The sequence below is a fragment of the Silene latifolia genome, chromosome 1 (genome assembly GCF_048544455.1).
Source record: "Silene latifolia isolate original U9 population chromosome 1, ASM4854445v1, whole genome shotgun sequence".
Taxonomy (NCBI): domain Eukaryota; kingdom Viridiplantae; phylum Streptophyta; class Magnoliopsida; order Caryophyllales; family Caryophyllaceae; genus Silene; species Silene latifolia.
In genome coordinates, this window is record NC_133526.1 from 742,384 (window position 1) to 770,213 (window position 27,830).

The 27,830-nt window shown below is 35.0% G+C and overlaps 2 protein-coding genes across 4 annotated transcripts; both read left to right on the forward strand.

The window, feature by feature from the left end:
• Positions 1–1,964: 1,964 nt before the first annotated feature.
• LOC141594599 (2'-deoxymugineic-acid 2'-dioxygenase-like) lies at positions 1,965–3,113 on the forward strand. Its single transcript, XM_074414807.1, has 2 exons — positions 1,965–2,294; positions 2,853–3,113. Exons 1-2 carry the CDS (start codon positions 1,965–1,967, stop codon positions 3,111–3,113), a joined length of 591 nt encoding a protein of 196 aa, XP_074270908.1.
• A 4,861-nt stretch (positions 3,114–7,974) lies between these two features.
• LOC141591706 (4-hydroxybenzoate polyprenyltransferase, mitochondrial-like) lies at positions 7,975–27,828 on the forward strand. Of its 3 annotated transcripts, XM_074412129.1 has the most exons (13): positions 7,975–8,015; positions 13,443–13,462; positions 15,537–16,160; positions 16,489–16,624; positions 17,842–17,963; positions 18,907–18,976; positions 19,081–19,230; positions 19,379–19,514; positions 19,617–19,713; positions 20,674–20,796; positions 20,884–20,934; positions 26,989–27,078; positions 27,178–27,827. In XM_074412129.1, the coding sequence occupies exons 3-10, from the start codon at positions 15,757–15,759 to the stop codon at positions 20,741–20,743; spliced, it is 1,185 nt and encodes a 394-aa protein (XP_074268230.1). In that variant the 5' UTR covers positions 7,975–8,015; positions 13,443–13,462; positions 15,537–15,756; the 3' UTR covers positions 20,744–20,796; positions 20,884–20,934; positions 26,989–27,078; positions 27,178–27,827. The 3 variants fall into 3 exon arrangements, with proteins under 3 accessions (XP_074268230.1, XP_074268238.1, XP_074268246.1); XM_074412137.1 differs by lacking the exon at positions 26,989–27,078; XM_074412145.1 differs by lacking the exons at positions 7,975–8,015; positions 13,443–13,462 and having other exon boundaries at positions 15,971–16,160; positions 16,509–16,624; positions 27,178–27,828.
• The last annotated feature ends 2 nt before the right edge of the window (positions 27,829–27,830 follow it).

Genomic DNA, 27,830 nt, shown 5'->3' on the forward strand with positions numbered 1-27,830 from the left:
AAGTTTTGGAAAAAAATCCTTACTATTTAAACAATGAATGTTTGGTATTTTTAAATAGCTGAACTACTACTCTGCCTGATAAATGATCATTTACGATCATATAACACCAGTTTTTTTTTTTATTGTGGACAAATATAAAAAAAATGTGGACAAATATATAAAAAATGTCCTATAGTGATAAATACGTAAGTTATTCTCTTTGAATTTTGATATTTTCATTTGTTTATGATCTTCAAAAACTAAACTTAAGTCACAAGCCATGTTCAAATGGCTCTAAACTGGTCTTTAATCAATTTGACACACTCTCATGTCTGACTAGATTCTTAATTCTTTATTTAACAATAATACTTTAAAACATTACATTTTTGTTTTGGACGAATATTACATTTTTACGATAAATGAAAGTAAACTAGCTAGAACAGGTTATGAAGGAGACTTAAATTAAATTGGATCAAATAAATGCCTAGTTAGTCTCTCTTAAAATGAGCATATCCTTTGAAAGTTAAAATGGGTCATATAATATACAACTTGTATCGATTAGAAAATATTTCACACAAATTTGTTTAAGACGAAGATTCTATTTTAAACTTAAAACAGATCAAATATTATAGATGAGACAAAAATGTAATGCTTAGGAGCTAGCAAAATATTTGTCTCATATATTCGAGTGAGGTGTTATTTGACCAGTTTAATCTTAAAATGCATATATCCGTTTTAAGAGATATAACTGAATATTCTATACTGAATCATATATAGGTTCTTTGTAGATATAATCACATTTGAGTTGTGTGATTACTCATGACGTTTATAAAGGATGATTCATATCAGCCGACCCCAAATTATTTTGAGATGAAAACTCTTATGTTGTTATTGTTGTTGTTCTTTGGAGTAGGTGATCAATCATGGATTCCCTATAGAAGTCACTGATGCTACTATGGAAGTTTTTAAAGAATTCTTCGAGATGTCAAGTGAAGAGAAATCAAATATAACAAACAATATATGCCAATTTCGAATAAGCAGCCACAATTATGATACTGAACAAGTTCACTATTGGAGGGAGTTGTTGAAGCATACTTGTAGTCCTTTAGAGGATTGCAAGCTATATTGGCCCCAAAAACCTATTAACTACAGGTTATTTCACAATTTTCATTCATAACGCGTTACAAGCTTTTGACTTCAGACCGTTTTATAAAATGTTTAAAAGAAAATGTGGTTATGAAATGTAGGGGTGTTCATTGGTCCGGGACCGGACCGGACTGGACCAAACTCTCTGGACCGAAGACCAAATAAGGGTTAAGAGGTGGACCGAGGACCGGACCATATTAATATTGGTCCGGTCCGGTCTGGACCATAAAAACACGTGGACCGGACCGGACCAAGTGGACCAAAGTGGACCAAATATTATTGTCATTGACATGTTTTAGCATATAAAATTAGAACTCGAGAAGTTCGTAATGATCAAAATAAACAACATTAATTTCTTACGAGATTTAACTACATAATTACACATCTTATAATACGTGTAAACAAAGTAGAAAATAAAATCAATAATATTACAAATTTAAAAATTCTTCTATTACATAACTTCGGTCCATGGTCCGGTCCGCGGTCCATTCGGGTTGGTCCAGGACCGGATCGAAGACCAAAGTAGAGTAAATAGGTGGACCGTGGACCGGACCAAACAAAATTCGGTCCGGTCTGGTCCGGACCAAATGGTCCGATCCGGTCTGGTCTTTGGTCCGGACCACTGAGTCAACAGAGCTAATGAAATGTCACAACTTTGAAATTGTCACAACTCACAAACACGAATAGCCGTACCTCAGAATTACCGTACTTCCTTCGTATATAATCACTCCCAATATTCATACTAATGATAACTTACAAAGCACACATTTTTTTTTATGTTATGATTCCCGTAAATATGATAATGCGTGTTTTTTTGTTTAATAAAATATGTTTACGTTATGATTACAAGGGATGTGGTTGGGGCATATGTTACCGCAGTAAGGCACATAGGAGCAAGGGTGTTGGAGTTATTATCGGAAGGACTTGGTCTCGAAAAAGAATACTTAGCAGGTTCATTAAGTAAAGATGACTTCCTAATTGGTAATTATTATCCACCATGCCCGGATCCAAGTTTGACGTTAGGGCTATCCGAGCATACGGATCCAAGCCTTATTACAATTCTCTTTCCGGGCCCAACTCCTGGACTTCAAATGCGAAAAGATGGACAATGGTTCGACATTGAAACTCTTCCTAATGCTTTTGTTGTTATCGTAGGCAACCAACTTGAGGTACATATATTCCCTTTAACTCAAATACCTTTGACTTTTCACTATATAATTGTCTCTATAGACCTGTACTCGGGCCGGGCTAGGGCCAGGCCGGGCTGGGCTCTCCTGCTCAAACTCGAGCCAGGCCAGGGGAAGGGACGGGCTTGGTCGGGCTGAGATATGCTTGACCCGGGCCAGGACTAGAGGTGGGCTAAGGCCGGGCCGGGCTGGCGGGTCTTACCATTTTATTTTTTTATTTTTTATTTTTGCTAAAATGGCGGGCTAAGGCCGGGCCGGGCCAGGCTGGAATTTCAGGACTCGGGCCGCCGGGCTAAGGCCGGGTCGAGCCGGTTCAGGCCAGGCTGCATAAAATAACGGGCTAGGGCGGGCGGGTCAGTCCGTACTGATGGCCAGCTCTAGTCTCTATATTACCTTCCAATATCCACTTACATTTCACCTCAACAACATGTTTACTCCATTTAGCCACTTTTCACTGTTTAATTGTCACTCGCGAGCATCGTTCTATGTTTATAAGTATGATCTAAAATAATGTAACTAGTGTGGAAGAAAATAATGTAGGTTGTTAGCAATGGGAAGCTAAAGAGTGGAGTGCACAGAGCAGTAACAAATTCAAGTGAAGCTCGAATAAGCATAGCCTTTTTTATCAATCCGACACAAGAATGCATTGTCCAGCCAGCAAAAACAGATGATGGCGATAATCCTCCTTTATTTAGGGCCTTCCAATACAAAACGTTTTTCACAACATTCATGCGTAAGAATGGGGATCGTGATGGGGATCGAGATGAGCGAGTGCTTGAGCCTTTTAAGATAAACTACTAGCATGAAATATTGAGGATGTAAACCTCATTACTTTGTACCTTTTTTTTAAAAGAGACATAAAGTGTAGTCTATTGGTAGTAAACCGATTGCGCTTGTTATATATCAGTAAGAAGATGAAGACTGATGATCATCTTTACATTCTTCCAATTTATGTTGAAGTTCTTCAAGTGAGACATCATCATTTTATGAGAAAATGTTAAATGTTATTTAAGCTGAAATGACGGTAAAAGAGGAGCTAAGGTCAATGATAAGAGAAATATCGTCGTAGGAAATGGTAAAATACTTGCATATAATGATAGACAATGCCAGTAAACTATCTTGCTCCAGTCATAAACCACCGGTGAATATAGCGAATGTCTGGCACCAACAACTACGCCAGATGGAGCTCTCAGGAGTGCTTATAATTCAAAAAGAATGGGAAAATATTTGCATTTCTCCAGAATGGTTAATCGGCCTTTTGTCCCCAGGGTCTTACACAAATTCTCCCTCTTTCTTTCTCCTTCTCCTTCACACATTTAACCTTTACCAATTCTGTATCTCCTCAAATCCACAAATCAACATTCTCACTGAAACAAATTACCGTTTTCATCTTTGAGAGACTACGATCTTATAATAGCTATACACGAAGTACCATTAGAGCCCTTAAACATCATTACCGATGCTTAGATTTAATGATTTGTTGATAATGGTATTTTATTACCCTCCCTGTTTTAGATGATTTTAAATTTATTGCTTGCGAGATAGGCTAGATTTCTTTAAAAATTGTATGCTACTCTCAGCTCTTTAGCTCGTGAAGAAATGTTCTTGATAACCTCGTATGTTGTAACTGCGTAAGTGTATCGTCTTCCTAAGTCGACTCCTTTGATGAAAAACATTTGGAACATTTTGTCGAATAATTCTTTGAGATTGTAAGTTGCCCATCCCATAATTTAGGCATTTGTCAAATAAAAAATCAATGGCCCATAGTCGACAAGTACTTTATTCTATTAATTTTTTTTGGTACAAAAGTACTTTATTCTATAATATGTGATTCAAAACAATTGATACTCTCTTGCTGCACCTGATCCTTCTGTCTGATCTCGATAAAAAAGCAGAGGCCCATGTACGAAGGAATAGTATTCTATCGACAACCAAGAAATTAAAGGAAGATGTTTATGCTTTTAATTCTTCTTTTTATCAGCATCTAATGTGATGGATAATATGAAGATGTTGGATTGATGAAAACGACAACGTTGTATGCTGATAATAAGATCATAAACAAGATTGATTCTAATACTTGAAATACAAACTACGGAGTATTAATTAATTTATTTTTTTTATTATTATTACTAGATTTACTACTATTATTACTATTTTACTTATAAAGAGAAAGTAAGAATTATTACTATTTACACAAATTCTCCCTCTTTCTCTCTCCTTCTCCTTCTCCTTCACACATTTCACCTTTACCAATTCCGTATCTCCTCAAATCCACAAATCAACATTCTCACTGAAACAAATTACCGTTTTCATCTTTGAAAGACTACGATCTTATAATAGCTATACACAAAGTACCATTAGAGCCCTTAAACATCATTACCGATGCTTAGATTTAAGGATTTGTTGATAATTGTATTTTATTACCCTCCCTATTTTAGATGATTTTAAATTTATTGCTTGCGAGATAGGCTAGATTTCTTTAAAAATTGTATGCTACTTTCAGCTCTTTAGCTCGTGAAGAAATGTTCTTGATAACCTCGTATGTTGTAACTGCGTAAGTGTATCGTCTTCCTAAGTCGACTCCTTTGATGAAAAACATTTGGAACATTTTGTCGAATAATTCTTTGAGATTGTAAGTTGCCCATCCCATAATTTAGGCATTTGTCAAATAAAAAAGCAATGACCCATGGTCGACAAGTACTTTATTCTATTTATTTTTTTGGTACAAAAGTACTTTATTCTATAATATGTGATTCAAAACAATTGATACTCTCTTGCTGCACCTGATCCTTCTGTCTGATCTCGATAAAAAAGCAAAGGCCCATGTACGAAGGATTAGTATTCTATCGACAACCAAGAAATTAAAGGAAGATGTTTATGCTTTTAATTCTTCTTTTTTATCAGCATCTAATGTGATAGATAATATGAAGATGATGGATTGATGAAGACGACAACGTTGTATGCTGATAATAAGATCATAAACAAGATTGATTCTAATACTTGCACTACTACAAATCCAGGCAACTACAACGCCCCATTAACAACGAGTATTCACGAAAATCACAATAGACGTTGTAGAATGTATGGCGCGAATTTTACTAAAACGAATTACAACGGGTATGGTTATAAAAACCGTTGTTATTAGTTTTAACAACGGGTTACACATACACAACCGTTGTTACTAATGTGGCGCAAAATTGACGCTAAGTTAGTGAAAAGTAATCACAACGGTTGCTTTTGGAACCCGTTGTTAAAACTTCTTTGACAACGGTTGTTGTTTAATAACCGTTGTCAATACCTTCCATACTATAAACCACACAAACACAAGTCTGCTGCAGCCACAAAACACAAACCTTAATACACAAACACAAACCCAGCAGCCAAACACAAACACAAAACACACACTTTCTCATCGTCTCTTTCTCTCTTTCTCATCGCCGCTTTATCTTCTCGTCGTCACTGTTGATTTCATCGTCTCTTTACGTACGTTCTGTAATTATCAGGTTTGTTTCATCGTCAGTATTTTATTTTTCTAATTATTTCATTTCCATGTATGTGTTTTTATCGACCATTAGGTTCCGTTCAAAGATCTGCTATATCGTCATATAGTGCATTCTTTCTTTGCTCCCGTCAAGCCATCTTCTTTGGCGTCCTTCAATCGGATCGAGCATAGTAAGAGTCTTAAGGATGATATCATTCATTTTGTTGGAGTTTGGAGTTTGTTTTGAAAGATTAAGGAGGGTTAATTTATTTGGAGTTTGTTTTAGCAGTTAGGGTTTGGAGAATATATTGAGATAATGGAATTGCATGTTAGTTGAGATAATGCAATGTATTTATACTAAGCAATGTGTGGGTTGAGTTGTTTTTTAATTAATATATATGTTAGGAAGTTGTGCCATAATCATCATCATATCTCTCAATGTTGCTTCAAATCTTATTACTAACCCTTCTCATTCCATATTGTCCGTTCATATGCACAAATGATGGCGTAATAATCTGGATCTTGATGATGACTGATCTATGGAGTTCAAAAAATGGAAGCAAATCAATCAAGCATAACTCAACACTTTCAAAATGATCATTTCATTTAATTTTAAACCAAATACATTACAGTAATTATCAGAAATCAAAAGATGTATAATAAGCCGGAACAACCCCGGTTAAGCGTAAAAAGCGCTTCTCAACCTGCCACCAATCACGCCACTCTGGTATACCGCTAACTTCCGGGTCATTGGCTTCATATTTTGCAATAACAGATTGAATATGATGGTCAATTGTATGGTGGAATTTACCTAGGATTTTGTTTCCACTATTGTCTCCCATAAGTTACCACTCACAATTTAGGAAACTGTTCAGTTGACTCTTTGATGGTAAGAGTCTATATAAGGGGAACATATTTATTCTGATTAAGGTTCACCAAGCCTATCTCATTAAGAAAATACACCATCTAAATTGTGAGGCTGAGGGTTTGGAAATCAAGTCAGATCTGGGGACTTATAATTTGGGTTATTCTTTAAGACGGGTCAATTATTTCAAGCAATGGCTGGAGGTAAGTAATCGATCTCTTTTATCGCTTCCGCATTCAGTTGGTACATGTTCATTATGAGACTAGAACATGTTAATTTTAGACTATAAAACTTACAGTTGGTATCAGAGCGAGTAATCGCCTCTGTCTTGCTTGATTAATTATAATTGAAACCCAGTTTAGACATAATGGAACTTTTGTGGGTTTTATGTTAAAAAGGTTTTTCGGATTATTGGGTATTGCTACCGCTAATTTTGCTTTTCGACCATCTGTTAATCCATCTGCTTTTGGTTTAAACTGTCGGTAGGCCATTAACGGCTTTGTTAGACAATTTGAGAATTTGTCGTGATGTATCATGCAATATGTTGATCCATGTACGAAAGAATAGTATTCTATCGACAACCAAGAAATTAAAGGAAGATGCTTATACTTTTATTTCTTCTTTTTATCAGCATCTAATGTGATGGATAATATGAAGATGATGGATTGATGAAGACGACAACGTTGTATGCTGATAATAAGATCATAAACAAGATTGATTCTAATACTTAAAATACAAACTACGAAGTATTAATTAATTTATTATTTTTTATTATTATTACTAGATTTACTACTATTATTACTATTTTACTTATAAAAAAGAAAGTAAGAATTATTACTATTCACACAAAATATTTTATTACCGTAAATATTTTAGTTTAATGATTAACACGGAAGTATTGTGGATAACAGTCCACAACTTCGAATTCCTCTATCTCTCTATTTGTAATGCGACAGCTTCAAATCCCCCGTTTTATTATTTGTTGAGCACTTTAACCCAACTTCCCTTACTCAACCTCCAGTCCTCCACTCATTCTCCCAACTTCCCCGTTTTATTATTTGTTGAGGGTTTTGTTGTTTTCACATCTGAAGGCGGATACTCGCTTTGGCGATTGAGCATTCAAAAGTTGCACAAAATCTCATTTGTGATGGCACGTATCCGTCACTTTGGAGTGACGGATACCATTTTCTCTCACAAATGACCCAAACAGAGGAGAGAGGGAAGCACATGGGGGTGCCCCCACCTTGTCCCCCTATCCGTTTTGTGAGTGGCATTACCCGTCACTTATTCCGACCCGTCTTCAGCAAGACTAATTGCAAAAGTTGATGATGTAGGTGTGAAAAATGCTGTAACTGAGGTAAGATACAAGCTAAAATTATTCCTCTTACGAATAAAGTAAAGTTGTACTCCGTAAGCGAATAAAGGGAACTAGTATAAGATTGTACGAGGTGCTCTTTAGAATGTGAAATTGGTATTCGTGTCAAAATGCAGTGGTGTCCGTGCACACAAATTATTCCTCTTTTTGGAGTGTGTTAGACTGTTGTTGTACATAGTATAAGAACGGAACAAACTTGTTCACCACTTTTACTCACATGGCCGGCCATTAAGACGAATCTTAATTGTTACTTTTGTTACTTTATTTATTTAAAAAAAAAAGGATGTTTTGTTACTTCTATTCTATCCACTCATCTATGGCATCTACTCCGCACAACTTTGTTAAAAGGGATGTTATTTGTTACGTACTTGGTACCATCAAAGCATCCCACTTTTAAAAAAAGTTGATCTCATATGTGCCATCCACACTTTAAAAAGGATGTTAATTGACGAATACATTTTCTTTTACAATTTCAAAGTGAATATTACGAATACAAGATTAAAATCAAAATAATGTTTAGATTTTCTTATTTACTAAAATAATTAAATTAAATATGAAGTACTTAATTTAATAGTACGAGTATGTTTTTCATTAACCATTGATAGGTACCTGATTTTATAACACTTTTTTTTTGTCGCTCGTAAATTACTAACATCGCTCGAATAAATGATTAAAAATACTCTCATGTATTTTAATTTTCTTCTACCTCACCCTCGTTTTTGAAACTTTTTGAAATTTCAAAGTGCTTCTGCTTTTAATTCTTCTTTTTATCAGCATCTAATGTGATGGATAATATGAAGATGATGGATTGATGAAGACGACAACGTTGTATGCTGATAATAAGATCATAAACAAGATTGATTCTAATACTTGAAATACAAACTACGGAGTATTAATTAATTTATTATTTTTTATTATTATTACTAGATTTACTACTATTATTACTATTTTACTTATAAAGAGAAAGTAAGAATTATTACTATTTACACAAATTCTCCCTCTTTCTTTCCCCTTCTGCTTCACACATTTAACCTTTACCAATTCTGTATCTCTCAAATCCACAAATCAACATTCTCACTGAAACAAATTACCGTTTTCATCTTTGAGAGACTACGATCTTATAATAGCTATACACGAAGTACCATTAGAGCCCTTAAACATCATTACCGATGCTTAGATTTAAGGATTTGTTGATAATGATATTTTATTACCCTCCCTGTTTTAGATGATTTTAAATTTATTGCTTGCGAGATAGGCTAGATTTCTTTAAAATTGTATACTACTCTCAGCTCTTTAGCTCGTGAAGAAATGTTCTTGATAACCTCGTATGTTGTAACTGCGTAAGTGTATCGTCTTCCTAAGTCGACTCCTTTGATGAAAAACATTTGGATCATTTTGTCGAATAATTCTTTGAGATTGTAAGAGCATCTCCAATGGTTTGCTCTAGGGACTTGCATGCAATTTTTATAAAATAGCAAGCAAGTAGCTTACCATTGGAGTGAGAAAATATTGATGTAGCTTATGAGCATTGTAGCTCTACCAAGCATGTAGTTTGATTTTAAAAAATAAAAATAAAATAAAAAGTAAAATTTATAATTGGAGAAAAATTCTATTGTAGGACCCATAAAGCTAGAAAGTGTTGTAGCCAACCATTGGAGCAGTATGTAGTCGAAGAGCAAAATAGCTTAAAAAACCGTATTGACAAATCAAGCTACAACGTGTTGTAGCTGTCCATTGGAGATGCTCTAAGTTGCCCATCCCATAATTTAGGCATTTGTCAAATAAAAAAGTAATGACCCGTGGTCGACAAGTACTTTATTCTATTTATTTTTTTTGGTACAAAAGTACTTTATTCAATAATATGTGATTCAAAACAATTGATACTCTCTTGCTGCACCTGATCCTTCTGTCTGATCTCGATAAAAAAGCAAAGGCCCATGTACGAAGGAATAGTATTCTATCGACAACCAAGAAATTAAAGGAAGATTCTTCTGCTTTTAATTCTTATTTTTATCAGCATCTAATGTGATGGATAATATGAAGATGCTGGATTGATGAAGACGACAACGTTGTATGCTGATAATAAGATCATAAACAAGATTGATTCTAATACTTGAAATACAAACTACACAATTGTTTGCGCTTATACAGTGAAATTTCTCCAGCTTGCATTACACAATTGCGATACTGGTCTGGTTTAGTATGCTCATAATGTTGCAACTGCGTAAGTGTATCGTCTTCCTAAGTCGACTTCTTTGCTGAAATATATTTGATCATTTTGTCGAATAATTCTTTTAGATTGTAAGACGTGATTTAGGCATTTGTTAGATAAAAAGTACTTTATTTTGTTATATGTGATTCAAAACAATTGATATTACAAAATAAATTACTTTTTTTTTTTTTTTTTTTATGATTAAAGTACTTTTTATTGTAAGTACTTTATTCTTTTTCTTTTTTTTAGTATGCCCATGGCCGACATTATCTTGTAAGTACTTTATTCTTTTTTTTCTTTTTTTTGGTACAAAAGTACGTTATTCTCATATGTAATTCAAAATAATTGATATTCTCTTATTGCACCTGATCCCTCTACTCGATAAATTCTTTGCCTATTATAGCGTTTTAGCTTCTATGTTAATGTTCCCAGCCATTTTCAATAAGAAGATTGTTGTCCATGATGTAAACTAACCATTAGACCCACTGGCGGATTTACCATAGACGTTGGGGTGTCCTAGGACACTAAAAAAGTGAAAAAAACCTGAGCTAAGTCACAAAATCTCATTATAGACGGCACATATCCGTCTATAACTAAAGACGTGTCAAATACAATACCACATTTCTAATAGGAAAAACAATAAGTGAGGTGGTGGGGACCAAAAATATCACAATTTTCAAGCTATTTGAGTCTCTACCCTCACAAATCCAATACTTTATTTAATGTTTGTTTGTTGCGCGTTTCATTCTGCGACAAATAGCGGAGTAACCTATTCCTCAATATGTTGAGGATCGTTGAAGATTGTAAATTATCATTGGAGGGCTCAATTTATACTTCCTCATTTTTATGAGCAGCTTATTATGCGTTGTTGGAGTCACTTGGAGATGCTCTAAAGAGCAATGTCCCCTTTTTTCTCTTTCTTTTAAAAGATATACAAAAATCAAAACAAATTGGATTTTGATTAAACATTTTTTACATAACATCAAATTTTAAAGATTTTGTAAAGTATTTTACAAATATTATTCCTTAATTTCCTTAATTTCAAAGTTGAGTAATGGGATAATTTGTAACGAAAATGCAAGGTTGAATTATTATTCTTTAAGTGCGTCTGCTTTTAATTCTTCTTTTTATCAGCATCTAATGTAATGGATAATATGAAGATGATGGATTGATGAAGACGACAACGTTGTATGCTGATAATAAGATCATAAACAAGATTGATTCTAATACTTGAAATACAAACTACGGAGTATTAATTAATTTTTTATTTTTTATTATTATTACTAGATTTACTACTATTATTATTATTTTACTTATAAAGAGAAAGTAAGAATTATTACTATTTACACAAATTCTCCCTCTTTCTTTTTCTTTTTCTTTCTCCTTCTCCTTCTCCTTCACACATTTCACCTCTACCAATTCTGTATCTCCTCAAATCCACAAATCAACATTCTCCCTCAAATCAAAGCTGGCTTCATCATTTTAGAGGTAAAATAATATTCATCTTCAGTTACCAATTTAGAGTGTACCGTGTGAATTTACCTGATTTATTGATTTTTGGTATTTTGTTAAATTGATCTGAATTTACATCGTAGTTTTCTTGTAACCTTTTTTATCAGTGTTTTTTTTTGGCGGATTTATTTATTTAGGGTTGAATTATGCAGTGTCATTAGTATTTGATCATGAGTTTCAATTATTTATTATGCAAGTTCTGTATTTCTTAATTTTTAATAAATTTGTCAATCTGCTTTTGCTTTGTATTTTGCTTTCGCTTTTGTTGAATTAAATTAAACTGCGTTTTTTTCTGACAATAAATCGAATTATTAATTTTAGATGTTACTGAATGGCTTGTAAATTCTAATCCGGGCTTGTGAAAATTGAGACGGAGGAAAAGTCTTTCATCTTGGGAAGACATGACAGACTGACATTGTCCTTGTTTCCTTTGGTTGGTTAAGGAATTACTCGCCTTTTATTTTTTGCTATATTGTATACTTAGTTCATTTATATTCAGTGTAAATTTTAGGAAAAATTACAAATAACCACCTTGTATTTGCATGTTTTTACAAATAACCACCAAGTATTTCCGTTTTTACAAATAACCCCCAAACTTTCATGTATACTCCCGAATCACCACCGTATATTTGACCCGAGACTCGTTTTTCACATTTTCCGACTCCTTAATCAACAATTTATTTGAAATACCCATATTACCCTCATCAAATTAAACAATACTTCAACATATCCCTATCCCTATTCTTTTTTTCCCCAAACCATCCCCCAAACCCTAAATCCCCAATTTGTTTAAGCTACTCTCATTCTCAATCATGATGATCCTCACCTACTTTCAACAACGTCGTTTTCTTAAGCTTCACTTGTTTCAAAGATGGTAAAACTTCTTTAGCTTTATTAATAGCGTCTATATAACACGATTTATTTGAATTTGAGATAAATTCATTATCTTGTTCCTCTTCTAAAATTGCCTTAACCAAAAATCTAAGCTCTTTCTTCAATTCCAAAACTTTTGTTGCATCTACCTCGAAATTAGCCCTGTTTTAGCCATGAAAATGGAAACCCAGGTCAAATTTAGTGTTAATTGAAATGGGTATTCATCAAAATTGCGATTTTTTTTTCATATTGGTGCGGTATTAATTACCCAGATTTACAAGGATATTGACTGATGCTCCCACAACCAGAGAGAGAGGGAGATCAAGGGAATGAATATATATGGTTGACTTTTATGATTCATAGTCATGATTTAAGAGGAAATTGAATTTCCAGGAAGAGAAAGAGAGGGAGATTGAGATTAGGTTGAAAAATTTGGGCATGGGTTTGGGACGATCTGGGAAAAAAAAAAGAATATGGGGTATGTTGCATTGTTTAAATCGATGAGGGCGATATGGGTATTTAAGATAAATCATTACTTAAAGAGTCGGGATATATGAAAAACAAGTCTCGGGTTAAATATACGGTGGTGATTGGGGGATATACATGAAAGTTTGGGGGTTATTTGTAAAAACAGAAATACGTGGTGGTTATTTGTAAAAATACGCAAATACAAGGTGGTTATTTGTAATTTTTCCTAAATTTTATTTTCACTAATGAGGGTTTTGTTGTTTTCACATCTGAAGGCGGATACTCGCTTTGGCGGCGATAGAGCATTCAAAAGTTCATGATGTAGTGAAAATGTCAGAATCGAGGTTTTACCGTACACCAGTTGGTAAGATACAAGCTAAAATAAAATATCACCCTTACATTTATTCTCGCTATCTTGAGTCACCAACACCGACCGGCCAAAAGAAGTCACCCAACCTTAGCCATTTCGTCCCACTACGTAAATGTAACACCCCACATATTTCGAGTTCCTATATTCTTCTGTTTCGGGTTTATAATTGATAATTTTTAAATCAAATATCGGTTTGGAAATTAAATTTGTTTTAGCTCTCCAAAAATATTATCAATTTTGAAATGGGTTATTTAATGTGAATACTCTGAACTATAGGGGTCATTCTCAAAATACTACACACTTTAAATTAACTAGGAATACTATCAGCTAATACACCCCCTCTCCTCTAACAAAATTACTCTGTTGTTTACTTGGTATAGCAGGTAATATATTGGGCGGGACCCACTTTTTTTGTTTATTTAGAACTTCATCTTCTCCCCTTTATATTGTCCATAAATACAAATTTTCACCATATTTTCTCATTCTCTCCTCTTTCTCCGTCACAATACAAATTCAGTTTAATTTGTAAAAGATGTAAGATTAAATTTAAGAATACGAGATAAGAGCGGGAAGCACTTAATAAACCATTAAACAAGAAGACAAACCACTGCAAATCTGTCATCAAAATTAACAAAATTGCTTATTTTATAATCAAAGGGCAAAGACTTGAAAATAATCCACTGCAAAAGACAAATTAAGACTAAGACTAAGTTTATGAAACAAGACATAAGAGAGATGAGATCAAATTATTAGTCATTGTTATAATATGAAGAATATGGGCTAATAATCAACACACAAGAATAACCCAGATTTGCGACACTCCCACCATTGTTACCTCTTCTCCGTCGTCGTCGCATCAACCATCAACAACCCTGCCAAATAAACCATCCACCACAAGACCATCTCGCCAAAAGTCGCCCCTCACTCATCGATATATACCTTTCCACAAGTACAACAAACCACCGCAAACCGCCAGATCTGAGGGGGTCGACTTATTAGATTTGTTTTGGGCTCGACTTATGACATATGTTTCGGGCTCGGGATGATGGTCCGATGGGGGATGCGTGCAGAGGACGGTGGTCCGATGGGAAATGTGTGTATGTGGAGGACGGTGGTAGTACTAGTGGCGGCGCAATAGGGTGGTTGGTGGGATACACACTATGACACTATGAGTGTGAAAGGGTATGACTGTATTGAAATGGAGGAATTAAGCAATACTCGTAATTAATAAAAAGAGGGTTTTAAGCAATGGTAAGTTGGTAACCGGTATAACAGGTAGCCCTTCCACCTGTTCTATTATGCGGGAAGGGGTATATTAGTTGGTAGTATTCCTAGTTAATTCAAAGTATGGAGTATTTTGAGAATGACCCTAATAGTTCAGAGTATTCTTATTAAATAACCCTTTTGAAATTTATTCGAAAGTGTATTTTAAAGACCAAAATGATACGGAGTATTCCAATACGTTGCCCCTTTGTCGAGTTATAAGATTGTTGGGCAACATGTATGAATTGAGAGGGACGATAAAAACCTGCAATTGAGAATTGAGATCGAGAATTGTGAATATCTCATTTCTTACTAATCATTGCTTGCTAAATGTAGTTTAAAATGTTTAATGATGTACTCTCACTCTATCTTTCTCTCTCTATTCGAGAGTATTTCAATCAAACGTATGAAATTGGTTTGAACCGAGCGAGTATTTCTCACTGTTATGTATTTGGAGAGTTTGAATCACTTGTGTAATTCATGTACCCTATTACGTTAGGGAAGGGGATGGATTTAAGGAGTTTGCTCGGGACGAAAACGGACGAAAATGGCTAACCCCAATTTGCTAAGTTATAGTACTAAATGAAACTGAATCCCTCCCTTCAAACTAAGGCTTCTCTAATGTTGTCATGTTTTTTAGTACTCGTCTCGTCTTCTGTAAACCTTTTAAATTTGTCTTCTTCCTGTACAAACTGCCCGCCATCAACATCGGGTTTACTGATTGTCTGTCTTCTTCCTTTACTGTGCATTTTAAATGTAAATTGGTTCAAATTATCTCTAAAAGTGTTTTTGTGTTGTGTTGCAGATGATCTGTCTGCTTATAATTTGTGTCTTCACTCGATTCTCATTTCTTCTCACCTATAGAGTTCTTGGATCAAAACCTGATTTTTATTTGTTCAAACAATTCATTCCCATTTTTCTGTCATTCTTTTTTAAGCTGTAGCATTGAAAACAAGCCTCAACGGTTTTTCATTGCTTCTTCTTCCTCTTTAGACATGCAAATTTGCTAATTGAAGTATCTCCAAATGTCAATCTTGTGCCGTCTCTCCCGCTCTAGGTGCAGACTTGCCTCCTTTTCAGTTTCCAACCTTTCTTTTCACCACCACCACTCACATCCTAACCCTAACCCTTGCCCTAACCCTATCTTTGATCACAATTCCGCACCTTTCTTACACTATTTCAACCTTGGGCAACCCTATGTTGTCAGATTTGGTCAAAATGCCCTCTTCTCAACAACCTCTTCTGTCGTGGTCAAAGGATCAAATCATGCAAGCGGTGGCAAAGATGACGACAATGATAGAAAGTTGAAAAAAGAGTCTGGTAAAACATGGGTTGACTTGTACCTACCTCAGGGAACTCAACCCTATGCGAAGCTTGCTAGGCTGGACAAACCCATTGGTACATGCTTACTTGCTTGGCCATGTATGTGGTAAGTACTAAGTGGTAGTTCCTAGTTAATTCGTTTTGAAACAATAAAAACAAATTCAACAAAATGGAATTGATTTCTTAGATATGCTTTTGTGGATACACCATATTCCTGTGTTTGATTAAATGCTCTTTTGTTGGTGGTATCTCTTTTTCAATTGGGTAGTTTCAAGCACATAGATTCACGTGAGAGTTGAGTGTCCTGGACATAATTCGAAATCTTATATGATTTCTATCTTCGTTTTTTTCTAAATGATTTATATCAAGGCTATTTCTCTCACTAAGTAGACATATATACATGTCTTGCTGAGTTTAAATCTCTCATCTGTTAGGTCAATTACCTTGGCTGCAGAGCCAGGAAACCTTCCTGATATCAAGATGCTGGCTTTATTTGGTTGCGGGTCTTTCCTTCTGCGAGGAGCTGGATGTACTATTAATGATCTTCTCGATCAAGATATTGATGTAAAGGTAACCAGTTTACTTATGGGAATTTTGACATGCTATTTAGCGATAATTAAGCTTTACTCATTCAAAAATGTTGTAGATAAAGATGCCAATGTATTTAAGATTGGATTATGTTCCTTTGTCATTATTTGGCTATTGATTAGTTCGACTACGCTACTCTTTTCCCACTCCAACCTACTCAGGCTTTATATATTCTATAATTGGCTCCTTTTCATCGTCTTTTGTATTTAGTAAGTGTTGAGGTGTCATCTCTGTGTTAAATAAAGGAGTAATACTTTTAACTTTGGATCATGGTTACCAGGTTCATTATAAATAAGGCCTTACGGATTCGCGATTCGCTCTTATGGAATGTGTATTATATGTATTTGCTGTAAGCGACCATGATAGAATTCCCTCTTAACGATTCACGTAGGGTACCCAAGCGAATACGGTAACCTGCTTTGGATCATGGTGTGAACTGTGAAATGCTATGAATAAGTTCATTAAATAAGTTAAAGGCATTTAAAAATTAAAACGAAAGTGGAGTACTAGTACAAGTATACAACGACCTTACTATAGTGCCTTAAGGGATCCCACACATGATGTAGGGGAGGTTGGATGGCTGTTTCTAGGTGTCTCAATATGCAAACTGGTCCGAGAAGTGCTTTGGTTAACAGTAACTTCACAATAAAAGAAGCGCAACTAGTTCGACGAGCTCGTTTTCTTTATTCCTTCATAACCTAAAACCAAAGTTTTGTGAGTGAAAGAAAGCGAAAAACAGAGGGATGAACTTTTTGAAGCTCTTGCCTAGAATGTGACATCAAGGTTATACCCGTCCACACAGCCGTCCAGTTATGTGGGTTTGCAAGAATGTCCTTTTTTGTCTGATTAACTGAACTTACTACTTCTGCGTTTATGACAAACAATGAAGTAATGAACATGCCAAGCGACAATTTCAATCTAAAGCAAAAAGCATCAAAGTTATAAGTATCCTTTCACCCACTTGCTAAGGCTAATATAGTAGATTATCAGCTTCATAAGCAGAAATTGTGCAAAATTACAATGTTCCAAATCCAAAGGGAGGGAATATCTCTTATTGATAAAGTCCACTTCTAATCTATCTTATGTCTTTATGCTTTGAGTGGCTTGTGCTGAAAATTCGGATGTGTCATGCTAATATTTTATATTTTTATCTACTTATCTCTTTTATGGTACGAAATAATTAAGATGCTAATTTTCAGGTTGAACGTACTAAGCTAAGACCAATTGCAAGTGGTCTCTTGACTCCTTTTCAAGGAGTTTCCTTTCTCGGGCTGCAACTTCTATTAGGTCTTGGTATCCTCCTTCAGCTGAACAGTTACAGGTAAGCGTGTATCAATTTTGTAGCCAAGTTTATATAGAAAACATATTTATGTATTACATAGAGTTTCAGTAATATGGAAGGTTATCCCTTGGCTTAAATAGTTTGGAGAGTGAGGGAGGTTAAATGGAAGATGGAAAGGAAAGCACAAACTTAGCAGTGAGTAGAATGTGAAATGAGAGAGGATTGAGCTCTTCTTACCACATGAAATGAAAGTCTAAAAGAATTCAACAGCTAACGTTAGTGAAAATTGGCATTGGAACTGTGGTGCTTTATTTTGACTGTATCTATAATTCTATACTGAAGATTATTAGACTATTGGAACTCTGACAATGGCTTTTATATGGCCCTAGGCTTGCTGTCTGCGTTCTGTATTTGTATAAATACAGACCCAAAGAAAATGAAGATAGTTAAACCGGAAGAAATTCTGGTGAACTTTGTTAACATTTTTTTGCTAGATTCGGACAAATTAATCAATTAATGACATTCCCTCACCTTCACAAAGATTTTCTACATTTCCTCGTTTGGCAATTTTACAATGATATTCCACTTCTTTCCATTTGTTGTAAAAGTAATAATTTGTCCTGATGGAAGTTGTAGTATTATAAGAAATGTCATTAAAACTCCATTTTGAACCCCACATGCAGCATTTAAATTGCTTTAATAACTCTCCTTGCACAGTTTATGTTGTTTAAATATTTAACTTTTTAAAATTTGTGCAAAAACAAAGTGGAAATTCATTATGAATGGGACTTATGGGAGAGTAATTTCTTTTAAAATGAACTATACTGATTTATAGAAAAAAAATAGTTCTCTTTTGGCTTGTTTCATAATGCAATTTGTGTGTAAATTTGTATCATCCTTTTCTTTTTTTTTTCCCCGGTATGTGTGTTTGGTTGAAACCGTTGTTGACTTTTTTTTTTCTTCAACATCCAATTATCGACAGTGTCATGTTGGGGGCTTCGTCCTTGCTTCTGGTCTTCTCATATCCCCTTATGAAGAGATGGACATTTTGGGTAAATATTTTTTTGTTATCTCATTTTATGATGAGGCATTATCCCTCTGAGGGTGAATGATATCTTCCCTTGATGTTCCCTAATGCATGAGTTACGGTTTCCAGCCTCAGGCATTTCTTGGCTTAACCTTCAACTGGGGAGCATTATTGGGATGGTCAGCTGTCAGAGGAAGTTTAGATCCTCTCGTTGTCCTCCCATTGTATGCATCTGGTGTATGTTGGACTTTGGTCTATGATACTATTTATGCACATCAGGTATGTTCTCTTATCTATTTTATATAATTGGGATTTGTACGTGTCTCGACATTATAAAAGAGATTCTATAGGGTTTTGCCAGAAAACTCCTTTTAAAAAAAAGTGGATCGGTAATATGATAGAAGCTCAAGACTATTTTGTCCAATAGGATAAAGATGACGATTTAAAAGTGGGTGTGAAATCTACAGCGTTAAGGTTCGGGGAGTCAACGAAGGAATGGCTCTCTGGGTTTGGCGTCGCATGCAGTGCAGGGCTTGCCCTCAGTGGGTACAATGCAGATTTGGGTATTTACATTCTCACCCTTCGACCAAGTAGCTTTTGCCATGTAGGGGTTTTGCTGATAGAGTTCTCTCTGGATTAATACTATTCGTTTACTGGTGGAACAGGGTGGCCGTATTACATATGCTTGACTGCTGCTTCAGGCCAGCTGGCATGGCAGATTTATATAGTGGATTTGTCAAACAGAGCTGACTGCAATAGGATGTAAGTTAAATCTTGGAAGCATATTGCATATCTTTCTAAGATTATTTGCGGATAAATTTGCTGAAACCTTGGAAGCATATTTAAATAGGATAATAGATGATGTTCTCAAGTTCTTATCTTAATAAAATACACACACGACATACTAAAATATTCAATAATGTAATCTTAATTTGTGTTTTAGTTTTTCTTCTATATTCTAGAATACTGGGCATATTCCCTTTTCTTCAGCAACTTTCAATACGAAATGATGAAATCTAAGAACCTTGTCCTGAAGTTTTCCAAAGGCTTCTAGATAGTGGTTCCATTTCACTGATTTATTTCCATATTACTCAATAGTCCGTACCATTTAGATAATGGTTAAACAAGGTCGACGACTCGACCTTGACTAATATTTTCTCACACTATACTACCTCTCATTCACAAAGATGTTTCTCATTTCCATTTTGGTAACTTTACAATAATTTTGAACTTCTTTTCTTTTTTCTTTTTTTATTCTCTTCTTAACTTTTGGCTTTGATGGAGTGATGAGGAAAAGAGAGGGGAGGAAAACAATTTTGATTGTCTGGAATTCTGGATTGGAAATTGGGTTTGAAGGGAAAGAGAGGAATCCATTTTTTCTTCTTAAAAGCATTTTTTCTCCTTTTGCATTCAAACAATGCATAAATTCAGTTGAGTAATGGTCCACTACTCAACTATCTATCTTGGACTTGATATTATTTTTGACTTGTTGTCGGTCGCACATATTTATCGTTTTATGTTTTTTGTTCAGTTCTGTATATTAATGTCATTTTACTGACTTGATAGTATGTCACTGTTAATCTAAGTAGTCTTTGGAGCACATGATTGAGGAGTTTTCTGGTGAATTTGTCCATGGAGAAAATCGATTGGTTATCTAAGTAAAACTTTTATTATTGAGAAGTAGAACGCGTTGTATATATTTACTCTCTTCTCTGATGCAAGGTTTGTGTCAAATAAGTGGTTTGGTGCCCTCGTCTTTAGTGGAATTTTGCTTGGTAGATTGGCCACATAACAGTCACTATGAAGGAGTATTATTCAGATTGGCCACACAGCAGTCAGTATGATGATATTATTCTATCTTGGCTTTCCTTTGATCTTATATGGTAAATATATATATAATTGTGTAACAATTTAAACTCGATTAATATTGCAGGAAAATGAGGCGATGTGAGAGGAGAAAAGATACAGAAAATCATCCATGAGGTAATGTTTAATTCATTGAAGATCGTGTGCAAGCATACTTTGCTCCAACCCATATTGAAAGTTTGGATACAAAGTATGCCTCCCGCATTATATTATCGCATCTGTCGACTCTTTTAATTCATACTGTGCTCCAACCACGATTCTGATCGTCTCTTTCCCCTCTTTCGTGCTATATAAATAGTAAGTAGCTATACCCATCTAGTTTTCAGTAACAATTGTTTTTATAAATCGACTTTTTGAAAGTTTGCTTAATAAATCGCTAAATTATGCTTTGAAATGTGTTGTGGTTATAGTTAGTGTAGTTGAGGAGAGTTTATACCTTGTACCGACTGCGGGCTGATTGTGAATAAGATTATGCTGGGAGTTGTGCAATTAATGAGATAGATTTTTATCACAAGATTTATGCTCGGAGTTGTGGCTAATGAATAGCATTGCATATGCATGAGTGTTGTGCTTGTGCTTTTGTGCTTTTGCTTATTACTCTGAGCTAATAAGTAAATAGTTTGTTACTAGATTTCAAGAGATCTAGATTAGGGCCTAGTTGCCTTGCAAATTGTGAAATTGTTGCTATTACCCGTGGCTAGTCTTAAAACAACAAGTAGCTGGAGGGATTGCCTTGTGTATAGGGATTAATTGTGTACCCTTTAGCCTCTTCGTAAAGGTGAGATTCATTAATTGTGGAGGAGTGTTTCTAGAAAAAAATTTACCCGACTACCTTGTGCTCTTAGAGATACTCAGATAAATTTTGGGTTATAAAAGACCTCTGGGATAAATGATTTTAGTATGTGAATTAGCCTATATATATCGCATCAATCATTATGGAGATTTTGAAGGTGAAATACGTGTTGATTTTTTACCTAACCGCTTGGAATTTTATTAGAAATAATGTCATTATAAGGAGAAATAATACCATATCTTTTGTGAGCAAGTGAGCTTATGATTAACTAGTCTTATAGATTTCTTTTACTTAGGATTCTCGAACCTTGTTATGCATGGTGAAGGGTGAGTATGCTGCGAAACCACTATAGTCTTACCCTTCAACTAAATACATCTGCTAATGGAGTCATTTACACAACTTGGGATCACCTTAGTATATTTCAATAAAGAATGATATGGGAGTTAAGTCCCTTAATGTTCCACATATTAGAGACTAAAAGGTTAAGATTGAGGACAGGGGCGGATCTAGGAGGCCTACCATGAAAGTTTAAGAATTATATATTTCAAGTATAGATTATATGCAGGTGATTCATGATTGTCGTAGCGCAGTTGGTAACAGTCATGTGCATGTTGATTCATGATTGTCATAGCGCTGTTGGTAACAGTCATGTGCATGATGCAAGGCAGCCTGAGTTCAAATCCCGTTACAGGCATTTTGTTTTATATAAGCGGATATGCCCTTGAAGTTTTAACTTTTGGACTTTGCTAATTGTTCCCATAGTAAAAAATTGACTTTGGCAAAATTCGAACCTGTGATCTTCAGTGTAAGGTGCTAATGACTTAACCATTGTGCCGTGTTTAATGTTTAATTTGGAATTACAATGTCTTTTATCTTAAAAAAGACATCCTTCAGTGTTATAAATTACACTTTATCTTAGTTTGAGAAGGCGCAAGGTGCACTGAGACGATAAGGTCCCAAGGGGCTAAGGCGCAAGGCGCACGCCTTTTGCACACGAGGCGCACTGAGATTTTTCAAAAGAACATCCATATTTTACAATCAAATTTTGTGCGAGAATAGTCCTTTTTAAAGAGGGCTAACATGTTTTCAAAAGTGAAAATTAAGGATATGGAGGAGAAAAGAAGGGAAAAATAATAGAATTTTGAAAAAAAATATGGAATTGCACACTAATGCGCCTGGTGCGTGCCTTAGGTGCGCCTTTTGCACTCCATGTGCCTCCGCCTCACCGCGCCTTGCGCCTAGGCGCGCTTTTTTAAACGAAGCATTTTATAAATAAAAGTTAAGTATTTAAGATTTTTTTTTTTGATGTAAAACTAACATTTATGATTTAACTCATTCATTTCATATATTGTATACAAAAATAAATTGTAAATATGCATAGAGTGCCTTATAAAATAGAAGATAATTTTTAGAAAAAAATTTTGTGCCCCCCTTTTACCGAAATCCCGCGTCCGCCACTCCGCCCCTGATTCAGGATATTGATCAATATGTATTTGTGTAGTGGGGGCTGACAACAATCTCGAACTTTATGGAGACAACGAACTTGTTACAGGAGAGTTTCTAATTTATGAATACACTACGCGAGTATGAATTTGAATTTGGATTGGCAGAACAATAAGTTCAGATGAGTGATGTGGAGCACAAGTACAAGTAATAAGTATGAGAGGCAGCAATGCCTTGATCACTAAACTTAATGGCTAGGGTATTTTGATGCTCTTAGGTGTTGTTCTGATCATGTAGTTTGTTTATTAAGACACTATAACAAGTATTATTGATGAATTATGGTTTAAGAAGTCGTAATTTTTTATTTATAATAAGGCATTAGTGGTTACAGAAATTTGGAGGTAAGAATTAAAGATGAGATAAAAGGGGAGAACAATTTATGGCACACTAGAGTTGTGTATATAAAAAATAATGAGTTTGTGGTTAAAACAGTTGAATTAAAAAGGAGAGTGTATTACACTTGATTGGTTATGGCTAGTTATAAACAGGATTGAGTACCTTGTATCAACAAGGCTATAGTTTTAGATTGAGTTAATTGATATTTGGGCACAATTAAATCATCATTAACTTATATGGGATCATCTCTTGGGCCTCAAACATAAGAATATAATTGAATTGGAGCAAGTATGTGAGAAGTAATGAAGTATGTTTTTGGAGCTAGTAGATTCTTTAGAGTGCAGAATACATGCATCTAACTACAAAATGTTCGTATACCAAAAAAAAAAATTGGGTACTTGACCATATTTAATTTTCAAGAGGGGTAACATAAGAATGTGTGAAATGAGGGAAACCAAAAGGAATAGGAAGTAAGCCATGGATAAAGTGAACAAGAACTTATCTATAGGGATAAAATTCCAGTACCATGGAGACGTATAAGACAAAAATAATTCGCAAAGAAGAGTTCAGATTCCAGCTTAGGGCCAAAAATTAGAAAAACATTTGGATGAACCTACTAGATACTTTTGGGTTATAAGAGAATCGTGGTAAAGAATGACCATGAGATATGTACGATAGGTGAACATTTGATGAGTTGGACCGAGTTCATTATATGATTAAAGTGAGGCCAAAGTTGGAAAGTTCAATAATACTGATAATAATGATGACAATAATAGCAATAGTGTTGGTTAGGTCTATTTATACATTTGAATCCTGGATTTGTGTTGGGTGTAACATTAGAACGCACTACTAAGTGTTGGTTGTGAAAGTTATGCTATTACATAAGTCAATTTAGGACCCTTGTTGAATGAGGAATGGAGATTTTAGCCACTTCAAGTTCAAGCTTGTGTTTGTGGCACACAACCCGACTTGGAGTGGAATGTGACCAAAAGAAAAAGAAAAAAAAATCTCGCGTTTGGATTTTAATTTGATAAAGTGGCGAGGGTATTAAAGTAGGACATACTAGGTGTGTACCTGTTTGCGAGATAGGCTAGATTGCTTTTAAAATTGTATGCTAGTTTCAGCTCTTTTGCTAAAATCTTAATCGCTAAGCATGTTATGCTACTGAGAAGAAGATGACTGTGATTTTGTTTTCATGTGAATAACAAGGAAAGCAAGACAATGAAAAGAAAAGATACTTGCTGATTTTATTGGGGGAAAGAATTTAATTCTCAGAAGAGGAAGAAAAGGAGAACATTAAACAATAAACATAACTAGTTTGTTAATTCTTGCTGATTTTATTGGGGGAAAGAATTTAATTCTCAGAAGGAAGAGGAAGAAAAGAAAAGATACTTGCTGATTTTATTGGGGGAAAGACTTTATGTAAACGGTTGTTAATTCTTGAGACATAAAGGAAAAAGAAGAAAAAAAAGGAGAACATTAAACAATAAACATAACTGGGTCTTTTGCCAAAATGACCATTCTAATAAAAGTAATTACCAAAATGACCATTTTCTAAAATTAGTTTCCAAAATAACCATTTTAATAAACTACCCCCCCCCCACCCATCACACCACCCCTATACCACCAACCGTGCTCCACCCAAACCACCAACCGCACACGACTCTATTGTAACACCCTCAGTCCCTCACCAAGCGCACCACCCTCATCACCGCCCCCACTCTCACCGCCATCTGTCGAACACCACCATGCACCAGACTCACCACCGCACTTTTGGCCCTCCATAAAACCAAATTCCATTTTTTTCTAAACAAAGAACGTTGATAAAGTAAATAAAATCAGATGAATTATATTAATAATTGGAAAATCAGTAAAGTTTATCATTAATCGGAGATCCAAGAATCGTTGTTAAAGTCCTAGAGGTAATTAGATTCGCTTTTAGGAAGGAAGGTTAATGCAAGAGTTAGATTGATTAAGTTTTAGGTAGAAGGGTAATGAATGGAAAATTAATGAAAAAGTGTATGTGAAAGAGTAAAACTCATATGTGGTAACACCGTAATTAAATTACAAACAAGGCCGTGGGCCTCTATTGTTTACGAAAGCTTCGTAAGTCATCTTCTAACAGTCATGACTCCATAACACTATCCACATTGGTATATGACACACTCTTGTCCACGCGACAAAATAAGCGATTTTGAAGATGAGGAACCTATGAAACAAGGAGAAACAATGAATCACAAGTTCAATACTAAAGCGATTTTTTTCCCCGTACATATGGACCCTATAGAATCTAGTCCCTTACGTAGTTACATACAAAAGTAAAAGTGAAAAGCAAAGGCACGACGTACGAAAGTAATTGTACGTTGAATTTCGTCTGTTCTTTATATGAACCGGCTTGTAGAAGGTAGATGAAATAATGGTAAAGCATATATGCTCGGGCGCAATTACGTGATAAACATGATGGAATTGTGCAAAGAAGAGATAAAAATTGACATGAAAGAAGAATAATAAAAACAAAGAATCTCCATTTTTTGATTTTAGTTTTTTATACAGCACAACCAAGAAGAAGAAAACAAGACCGAAGTTTGTTTTTGCTTATTCTTCTCTGAGTGTTGTCAATCTTATCAGCATCCGATGTTGATAAGATGACGATGTTGATGAAGTTCTTACATCTAATATATTCAGGTACAAAGTGTTTTGGTTACTCATTCCGTTGTTGTTGATTGTTTTGTTGATGAGGATCATCTCAATTTAGTTGAGGATTAAAGGGAGTTTGACATATGTGTGCATTCTGTCAACATTCACGTTTCTTTATGCAAACTAATGAATTCATTGAATTGTAGATGTCTGTTTTTTGAATAATTGAAATATGATCGAATATCTTCAATTTCAGCGTTTTTTAGCTTATTATAACTGGCGGACATGAGACATGAGATGTGTTGGCTTCAATGTATGCCTTATACTTGTTTACTAAACCTGTGAGACATGAGGTGTGTTAGCTTATAACTCCCTTTAATCCTCATCAACAAAACAATCTACTTCAAGTATATTAGATGTAACCAAAAACTTCATCGTCATCGTCATCTTATCAACATCGGATGCTGATAAGATTGAGAACACTCACAGAAGAATAAGCAAAAGCAAACTTCGGTCTTGTTTTCTTCCTCTTGGTTGTGTTATATAAAAAACTGAAAATGGTGTCTGACTCAAAAAATGGAGATTATTTGTTTTTATTATTCTTCTTTTATGTCAATTTTTATCTCTTCTTTGCACAATTCCATCGTGCTTATCACGTAATTTCGCCCGAGCATATATGCTTTACCATTATTTCATCTACCTTCTACAAGCCGTTCATATAAAGAACAGACGAAATTCAATGTACAGTTACTTCCGTACGTCATGCCTTTGCTTTTCACTTTTACTTTTGTATGTAACTACGTAAGGGACTAGATTCTATAGGGTCCATACGTACGGGGAAAAAAATCGCTTTAGTATTGAACTTGTGATTCATTGTTTATTTGTTTCTCCTTGTTTCATAGGTTCCTCATCTTCAAAATCGCTTATTTTGTCGCGTGGACAAGAGCGTCTGTCATATACCAACGGATATTACATGTCTTTATTTCACTATCGTAAGTCGTATACCTTCTCTTGATATCCTTAAGAGCTTATGTTTATGTTATAATGGTCCCGTTCTCTTAGAGTTTCTTCTTAATCTTCCTTTGGTGCAGATGGCCATACCCGTTCATGGACTTGTCAGCCCCAATGGTAATTTTTTTCCTATTTATAGCATTCCTCCAACGATTGTGCTAACTTTTATACCCTTTTTTCCTTATAGTGTTGCAATATACCGATACAATTGGCCCTTGCTCACTTGACCTTATCACTCTCGCCATTGTCCGATTGACCTTTAGTTTTTTTGGGACCTAATAATGCCACCGATCAAATATCCTCTTACGGACTTCATCTCAGACTCATGCGCCTGACACAAGAGTCAAGACCCATGGAAATCATAAAGACTTATTTTTCAGTTCGCACTTTGACAAGTCTGTGTGTTTTTCCTTATTTTGAGACATGCGACATCTCTGCACTAGTTCGGGCAATCATGACCGCAACATATTCTCACTTCATTCGTCACTAAGGCCGTGTGTTAGCGACAACTTTTCCATTTGGTGTTTTATGGCTATTTCTTGGTATAATATTTTCGAGTTTTTAGTTGTGTTGTTAAGTCTACCCTTTGTCCCCAGAAAGCCTGGAAGTTAACTACTCAAATGCATTTACTGTAGTCTGCAGCTACTAATGTGGATAATGTTAATTTTATGGAGTCATGACTGTTACAAGATGACTTACGAAGCTTTCATAAACAATAGAGGCCCACGGCCTT

Coding starts and splice junctions, on each gene's coding strand:
- LOC141591706 (XM_074412129.1), top strand. CDS start 15,757: ATGTCAATCTTGTGCCGTCTCTCCCGCTCTAGGTGCAGACTTGCCTCC. Junction 16,161..16,488: donor CTTGCTTGGCCATGTATGTG/GTAAGTACTAAG, acceptor CTCATCTGTTAG/GTCAATTACCTTGGCTGCAG. Junction 19,231..19,378: donor ATACTATTTATGCACATCAG/GTATGTTCTCTT, acceptor TTTGTCCAATAG/GATAAAGATGACGATTTAAA.
- LOC141594599 (XM_074414807.1), top strand. CDS start 1,965: ATGATTACAAGGGATGTGGTTGGGGCATATGTTACCGCAGTAAGGCAC. Junction 2,295..2,852: donor TCGTAGGCAACCAACTTGAG/GTACATATATTC, acceptor AAAATAATGTAG/GTTGTTAGCAATGGGAAGCT.